Source organism: Prenolepis imparis, unplaced genomic scaffold (assembly GCF_030444845.1).
Source record: "Prenolepis imparis isolate NDT839.2.m4 unplaced genomic scaffold, iyPreImpa1.0 SCAF_6, whole genome shotgun sequence".
NCBI classification, from domain to species: Eukaryota; Metazoa; Arthropoda; class Insecta; order Hymenoptera; family Formicidae; genus Prenolepis; species Prenolepis imparis.
Genome location: NW_028141164.1, coordinates 18,575,964 through 18,584,033, shown reverse-complemented (window position 1 = coordinate 18,584,033; position 8,070 = coordinate 18,575,964). Strand labels below are relative to the sequence as shown.

Here is an 8,070-nt window from a genome sequence, read left to right as displayed (position 1 = left end):
TAATAACATATACATACACACACATATATATATATATATATATATATATATATATATAGGTTGTTTACATGGATATCTGAAACATATATTTGAAATCTGTTAATATATTGGGTGCATCCAGAAGCACGACCGCTCACTGAGCGCTCAGTAAGCTGTCGTGCTTCTGGATGCACCCACTGTATCATCAAAATGGCTCAGACACGATGAACGGAATAAGGAACAGTGAATTGTGTAATCAATATATTGAATAAAGAGCGAGTGTTTCTTATTCTATGTTTCTTATTCTACACGCATTGAACTGTTCCTTATTCCGTTCATTGTGTCTGGCTCTTAATTCTATAGTACATATCAATGTTTGCGCCAAAAGTCCATCCTACATTAGTCGCAGTCGTAAGAATCGTAAGAAATTGACGAATCACAGTCTATTATTCTTCGATCGCAAGGAGAATAATAGACTGTGATTCGTCAATTTCTTACCATTTTTGCGACTGCCATTAATGTAGAATGAGCTAAATGCGCACAATGAGATTTTACGTCCTAGATCGCAAGCGATCCAGTAAATTACTAGAATTGCAGTACGCTGAATTTTATAATTTATTAGAGCGCATCTAGCACGAAAGATCGCATCCAGAAAATTGATGACAATAAGTAATGTCTAAAACGGAATTAATCTATAGGCTTGTTAAAATGGCCATTAAAGCTTAATTTAAATGATATAGAGCGAATGTTAAAGGTAAGTGCATTCATTTATATAAAATATATCAAAATGATATATATAGACTTCCTATATAGTAAGTGTAAAGTTAGCATATTGATAAAGAACTGTGTGATAAAGAGACATTATTGTACATTTTTTTTCTTTTCCTCCAAGTAATTAACGTTGATTGAAAAAAAGAGGAGTTACGTGTAATCTTCTCTCAACATATACACATATACTCTTTTTCTTAAATCGAACATTGATTACTTGGTGGAAAAAAAGAAGAATATATAAATATACCTTTTTTATCGCACAGTTTCTCTATCAATTATACTTAACTTATTGACACTGGAGCTGGAACGCTCAGGTTAGATTAGATAGATCTCTTATTAAAATATATTTCTAAATATGTACTTTTAATTACTTATACATACTTTTAATTTCTATTATATTTAAATGTTATTTGACGTTATTTTCAATATTTTGTAAGTAAATTTTTTTTTTAAGATTGCCTCAGACTGGCGCGATATAAGTTATTGGAAACTTTATATATTAGCGCATCTCATCATTGGCAATACAAGAAAAGCTGAAAATAAAGCTACACGTAAAGCAGTAAAATATAGTATGTAAGTATGTCAAAAGTAATTATATATGTTATATGAGGAACTAATTATACGTAGATAGTTGAACGCGACCTACCAGTAAAACCTTACATATATAATAATAATAATAATGGTTAATATATACCTCTTCCATACCTTTTGATATTGTCCATACCTTTTGATATTATCCATACCTTTTAATATCTTTCCATTCTGATACCTTATTTCCTCATTGTTATTCACCAAATTAATCCACAGAACCATTGTCTTCACCTTGTGCTTTTCGTTTCTCCTCATTTTGATGTCTCGCTTTTGAATGTCGGAACCACTCCATAATCCTCCGCTGAATTTTGCCATGGTCGGTATCTCGGACATTCTGAAGTACGCAGCCTAAAAACATTTTTTACGTTTATTTTTTTTTTTATATAAATACAGTGCGTCGTATTTCATTGAATAATAACTTCTTATATAATGTAAAAATTAGAAATGATATTTAGTTAAATTTTTATAATAAGATTGAAAAAAAACGATAACTTGTTATATCTCGAGAATTGGCATTAAATTTATTAGAAGTTTTGTAAATTTGAAACAGTTAATAATCACAAATATATATATTTTCATAGGAGTACATATTAAATAATGTATATATATTAAAATGACTACTTTCTTAATCTATTCTAATCTTTGTCAATAAGTATATTTAAAAACATTTCTTAATGATTACTAAAGTTTTTGCGTATAAATACTTCTATGTAGTACTTACTAAAAATCACTTTCATTATTTCCAATTTACGTAGTGGTTCCTTTCCGCATCGACCCTCCCAATTATAATTCTCTGCCAATTTATTTGAAAATATTTTATATAATGCCCTCTTTACAGCATCAGTGACGTTGGTTCCTCCGATAGATTTGATGTATGCGCGCTGTAAATTGGTAAAGTATTTAATGTTATAATTTTTTATATTGAATATAAAAGTAATATATATTTTTCGCGAATCATCATCTTTGAAATTATATTTCTGTTATTAAAAACCTTAGCAATTTTTAATTTCTTAAACGAAAAAAAAGAAAAATTTTTTACTTTATTATTTTAAGTGAAATTATTCACATGCATAAAATGAAACAGTATAAAAAAAGTATTTGTGGTTTTCATTGCGAAATGTTTGCTTAAAATTGATTATACATATTGATATACTCATATACTTGATAATAATTGCGAAATACACACACACACCACATCAATTATCAAAATATTATTTTACATGACAATAAGTTGGGTATTTTACATGACTATCTTTTTTCTTTGCTAAAATCCTTATATTATATTTAATACTAAAATGTAAAATTATATGTGTTAACTTACTATCGCAGCATTATGTTGAGAATCACGATGTTTCAAGATCTCCTCCACCTCCATTAATTGTTCTTTAGTTTCCAACGGAAATTTGGTCTCAACGTCTTCAAAAGAAATCTCCGTGTTCTTGTTCGCTTCTGTTTCCATATTTGTCTTTTTAACTAAAATATCTAATAAGGAAAGTGCTTGTCTCATGTCATATTTTATGATCGCTATTTCTCTCGTTAATCTTTTCAAATAATCCACTGTAAATATAAATAGCATTATTTAATAAACAAATAAAATACATGCGTCGTATATGAATAACTTTATCATAACTTTAACATAAAAGTTTAAACATTATTACACGTTGCTTTGTAAAAAAAAAAAAAAATGGAAATATTTTCATTTCGGTATAAAATTTTGCTTTTTATCCAAAATAAGATAAAAAATTCTTGAACATTTTAAAATAATAATTTTTTTATTAACAAGTACTATATGTATATATTATAAAAGTGTTAATAATGATAATAAGTTCGAAATTAAAAAATTTTTTAATTTGAAGAGTAAATAAAAGATTTATTATTTCTATTATTTATAAATATAGATAATATTTTTACGTATAAGTAAAGATTTCAGAAATAGTGAATTGCAGTCGTAAAATTTTCATGTTATTATATGTTTAAAATAGACTTATATAATTTTTTTTAACACAAATTATTTTTATTACACAAAATGTATTATATCTAATGAACATTTACTTACCAATTGCATCTTGTGAAGATTGATGACTTAAATTATCATCTATTTTCTCTCTTTGTTGTGTCTCTTTACAGCTTCGACTAATTTCTTCTATTTTATCCACGTGCCGATTTGGTATATTCTCTTCATTTTCCTCTTCTCTTACGTATACAACACTGTTGTGCGTTTTTTCACTTCTTGCGTTCGAAATATTATGATTATCCACATCTACGTACAAAGAAAATATATTTTATTTAGTAATTGAAATGAAAATTATTAGAATAAAAAAATGGAGAATTTGACAAATTATGTTCAAAGACATGATAAAGATTTTTAAAAATAAATTCTATGTATGTTTTTGGTCATAAAAGTTTTATGGAAAAAAAAACAAAATTACTAATTAATATATATAGAAAATATTGCGCGCGCGCGCGCACACATGCATTACTAACTGTGCACGTATGTGTGTGCAAAATGTATAATAAAAGATAAACGATAGATCAGTTTACATATATTTTGCGAAATATTGTTGATAGATATTTTAATTTATTAATATTTTTATATTATTAATGTTATATTTATATTGGGTATATATTTATATATTTTTATTTTTTAATATTGTGTCGATATTAGATAATTGATATTAATATTAATATCTAAAAGTTATGTACAACTTTTTAAATTTACGTTTACAATAAATAAATATGAAATATGGACCAACATATATAATTATGCAATAATTATATTATTACAAAGAGATATAACGAATATATACCTTGCGAAAATGATTGAGAGTTCGAATTTGAGGCCTTTTGTTTTGTTTTCTTTGATTCGCTGTTTCTTTTCGCAGATTTCCCAGAATATGTAAGGGATGAACTTTCATTTGTATCGTGCAATCGCTGACCTTTTAATACAAAATAAAACAATGAATGTAAAAAATGTAAAATTCGTCTATGTATCATAAATAGATATAATAGATTTGTTTGTGTACTTACGTTTTGGAGGAGAGGGAGGAGATGGTAAATTTACGTCTGTGTCTGATTCATCTTCACTTTCAGACGAGGATAAAACTCTTTTCGCTGTAATTCTTCTATTAGCAATCGCTTCCTTGTCGGTATCCAAGTCTGACGTATAGGTTGCCTTTTTTGCTTTTTCATCGGCCTTTTGAAAGGACGCTGTAAATATTTTAAATATTAGCAAATATTATTACGAAAAAGAAAAAGAAAATTAAAAAGGATTTTATACTTACGATACTCGCCAAAAATTCGTTGAATTTTAACAGAAGACCAATCAGAAGTTGGCGTTTCCTGTTTTTCAATCGCCTTCCGAATTCTTGAATCTGTCTTATAATGTAAAGGATATTTGCACAAATCCTCACTCTGTTGCCACATTTTCGGTATTACTTGGATACCGTCAGAGAATTCCGCGACAATAAATCCTTGATTCGACATTTTTCTGAAATTCTGAAATTTATTTTTAGTGCAGTGTTATAAATACCCCCCCCCCCACCCCACCCCCCCACACACACACGCAAGCACGTATACGCACACGCACACGCACAAGATATCTGTTCATATATTTGCACAAGAAATCTATTTTGATATCTTTTATTATGTATGTACATATAAAATATTTTCTTAGAAAAGTTTACGAAGCGTAATTATATATATAACAAATTATAAATGTGCGGTGCTTATTAGCGGTATTATTGCAAAAATTCTTTCATTATCCTTTTCTGCGTATGGTAATTTTATAAATTTGTGATTAATTTTATGCAAAGGCCAAACTTGAAAATCAGATAATTTACTGACTTTAAATATACCCAAATGGACAGAATTGCATGGATAATGATAAAGTTCCTCAACAACTTTAAATTTACGACCTATTGCAACGTAATTGCCTTCACGCGATGTAGCGATATTTTCTAAACAGACGATATCATTTTCTATGAGACAACAATTATCAGCAGAAGATTTAATTGAAATAATAAAATGAGGAAATTCAATCTTTGAAAATTGTGGACTAAAGCAACCCGATATCAATGGTCCTTTTTCGTGTGGAGCTTTTACATTAATTTTTGGAACATTTATATTGTCAGAATTTATTTTACAAAAACTCATCTCGGCATAACGATTGCTAATTTGCTGTAATGGTTTATCCGATTTTCTTAAAATTGATTTCAATTCTTTCATGAAATTTTCAAACGGAAAAGCACTAAAAGTATCTAATGGTCCAAATTGTCTTACGCATTCAGTTATATGTAAAAGACCGTGAATATTATGGGATGCAAATTCAGGTCCGTAAATTTTAATAAAGCATTCAATAAAATGTTTCATTAATTTATCCGCATATTCAATAAATTCGACTGTATTTTTCTGACATAAAATGCGAACAGCAACGTGCAAAGTGAGGAAATTGGAGAAGATATCAGAATTCAATTCTTTTTTTAATATAACAGGACCGGTATATAACAGAAATTGTCTCAATTCGGTTGCTTTCCACTGTGCAATATCTTCTATTTCTCGTGGCCTTCTTGCAAATTCTTTAGGAATAAAATGTCTAATGTTAAGAAGAGATTTGGAAATATTTTTTATTTTACACGAGGTTAAATATCTAGTTTTAAGTGGCCCACTTATCCATAATTTTATTAACTTTTTAACAACGCCAATACATATCATATGCATGTAATCTAATGGTATATGAGATACAATGCCAAAATTTGAAATATTTAATAAAATAGAATGACCAAGATGGTGTTCTTCTTGAATTTGATTAGAAAAGCTATCGTCTGTTCTCATTTGATAATCAAAATTAGGAAAACAAACTCTATTAGCGATAAAATCGCCTTCAATTGTACATTTTGAGCAACTGAAATAACCCGTATGTCCCTTAGTAAGGGTAATGAAAGATTTTGCAGGGGCATCACATATGATAGAGTGTATTAATACTGAAAATGTTGTCTCGTTATAAGTTACCCCTTTATTAATTAAATTATTGATATCATTTACAAACGGTTGTAGGAATTCATTCGCATCCGCTGGTTTAGTTTTACCGAAATAACAACCGATAAGAATTACTTTCTCGTGCGGCATAATTCGACCTAAAATGGGCCACAATTGATTTGAGTTTGATCGCGATATGGGTAGACCATCGATACCAATTTGAATCTGAATAGGAGATGAAACCGGCGTATTCTTGCTTCTAGATAAGAATCGGAGAATGCCATATTCAATACCAAAATGACAATATTGTCCGGGAAACATTTCAGTAATAACGGAAGATTGTGGTGTACGTAATAATGTTTTAGCACATTTTGGAAAATTGGAAAAAATTGGATGTACTGTTTTCAAACCGGACAATAAGTGCGACAAAGCTACATGAGAAATACGATGCGTGATAGCCCATTGTACTAAAAATGTCTTAAAATCATCATTTTCTTTCTCTGAATTATTAATATCCTCTCTTATATTGTCCTTTATTATTATATTATCTTCTGGATGTAAAGATACATTATTTTTTTAAAAATCAGATGCGGAAATATTCGTTAAATCGGAACATGGTAAATTTATTGCTTCATCTTGTTTCTCAATTTCGAAAATAACACGATTAAAATTGACACTCTTGTCATGATGATCATTATCCGAGACAGAATTATTTAAAATTACGCACGAATTGGTTCTAGGTTCATTAAATAGGGCAAATAATTCGTCACTCTCTTCTCGAATTAATTTCCGGCGATATCTTGTTGAAATATCTTGTTGAAATAATTTACGCTTTGGCATGGTCGATTGTCAGTTATTTTAACGTAACTAATATATCTATGTAAAAATCTATGCAAATATATACTATATTTAAAATAAAAACTATGGAATAAAGATTAAAACTACTTATACTTGCATTTCTCGATACTTCTCTCGTTCAATAATATCTAAAATTGTCCAATAACGCTCTCATCAATTAGAAACTCTTCGTGGCTGATCACAGGAACAAAAGCTTCAGTAGGCAGGAACAGAATTCTCGATTGCTAGAAAAAAATTGCAATAAAATATATAAATCATAAAATATATACAATAATTAATAAAAGTAAAAAGCATACCGACATGTGCTAACATATCTGGAAAAATTCGTACATGGCGCATATATATCTCGAAACCTTTGGTTCTACATTCTTTATAAAAAATTAAATATTAGAAATTATTCATATATATTCTCTCGTCTAGACGCCCTAAGGACGTTTGTATATGTTCTTCATAAAGAGCGTTGCGTAGGATTAATTTACGGCGGTACCTTTTTGAAATACGCGACAGAAATTTATGCCTCGGCACGGTTGATTTAATGTATTCCAATATTTCTATATTCTACGTAATTATGTACTGCACTCAAATAAAACCTATTGAATAAAAATTAAAAATTCTACTCACTTCCTTTCTCGAAAATCTTCGTTGTCCAATAGCTCGCAATAACGCTCGCCGCTGAAATGCTCTCGTTACTTTATCACTTATTACACACAGTACATCTAACTCGCTCAACAGGCGGGAAAAGACTGGCTTTGAGAGTCTTCATCCTTTATCTCGAAAAGACAAGTAACGCGATATGACAAAAGTAAAGCGCCTCCCGCGGCAACAGCTCCTATTAAGGTACGTACGTATATCTTCGCGTAGCCCCGTGCTAAAGTACTCTGCGTTGATACCACTGCT

At 29.3% G+C, this 8,070-nt stretch overlaps 2 protein-coding genes across 2 annotated transcripts; both read right to left on the bottom strand.

The window, feature by feature from the left end:
- Positions 1–1,448: 1,448 nt before the first annotated feature.
- On the bottom strand, positions 1,449–2,763 carry LOC145937637 (uncharacterized). Its single transcript, XM_083040818.1, has 3 exons — positions 2,663–2,763; positions 2,063–2,222; positions 1,449–1,689 (listed from the first exon to the last, which is right to left on the bottom strand). The coding sequence occupies exons 1-3, from the start codon at positions 2,714–2,716 to the stop codon at positions 1,547–1,549; spliced, it is 357 nt and encodes a 118-aa protein (XP_082896944.1). The 5' UTR covers positions 2,717–2,763; the 3' UTR covers positions 1,449–1,546.
- On the bottom strand, positions 2,716–7,849 carry LOC145937899 (uncharacterized). Its single transcript, XM_083041256.1, has 8 exons — positions 7,795–7,849; positions 7,261–7,397; positions 4,623–4,836; positions 4,369–4,548; positions 4,149–4,277; positions 3,398–3,601; positions 2,840–2,898; positions 2,716–2,757 (listed from the first exon to the last, which is right to left on the bottom strand). Exons 3-8 carry the CDS (start codon positions 4,822–4,824, stop codon positions 2,716–2,718), a joined length of 816 nt encoding a protein of 271 aa, XP_082897382.1. The 5' UTR covers positions 4,825–4,836; positions 7,261–7,397; positions 7,795–7,849.
- Between the last annotated feature and the right edge of the window lie 221 nt (positions 7,850–8,070).

What these genes read in the sequence shown, in the direction of transcription:
- LOC145937637 (XM_083040818.1), bottom strand. Translation starts at nt 2,716, where the DNA reads ATGGAGGTGGAGGAGATCTTGAAACATCGTGATTCTCAACATAATGCT. An exon ending in CTCAACATAATGCTGCGATA is followed by an intron (nt 2,223 to 2,662) that starts GTAAGTTAACAC and finishes ACCAATTTACAG; the next exon opens with CGCGCATACATCAAATCTAT. An exon ending in AATAATGAAAGTGATTTTTA is followed by an intron (nt 1,690 to 2,062) that starts GTAAGTACTACA and finishes AAATGTTTTTAG; the next exon opens with GCTGCGTACTTCAGAATGTC.
- LOC145937899 (XM_083041256.1), bottom strand. Translation starts at nt 4,824, where the DNA reads ATGTCGAATCAAGGATTTATTGTCGCGGAATTCTCTGACGGTATCCAA. An exon ending in ACGAATTTTTGGCGAGTATC is followed by an intron (nt 4,549 to 4,622) that starts GTAAGTATAAAA and finishes AAATATTTACAG; the next exon opens with CGTCCTTTCAAAAGGCCGAT. An exon ending in TCCTCCCTCTCCTCCAAAAC is followed by an intron (nt 4,278 to 4,368) that starts GTAAGTACACAA and finishes TTGTATTAAAAG; the next exon opens with GTCAGCGATTGCACGATACA.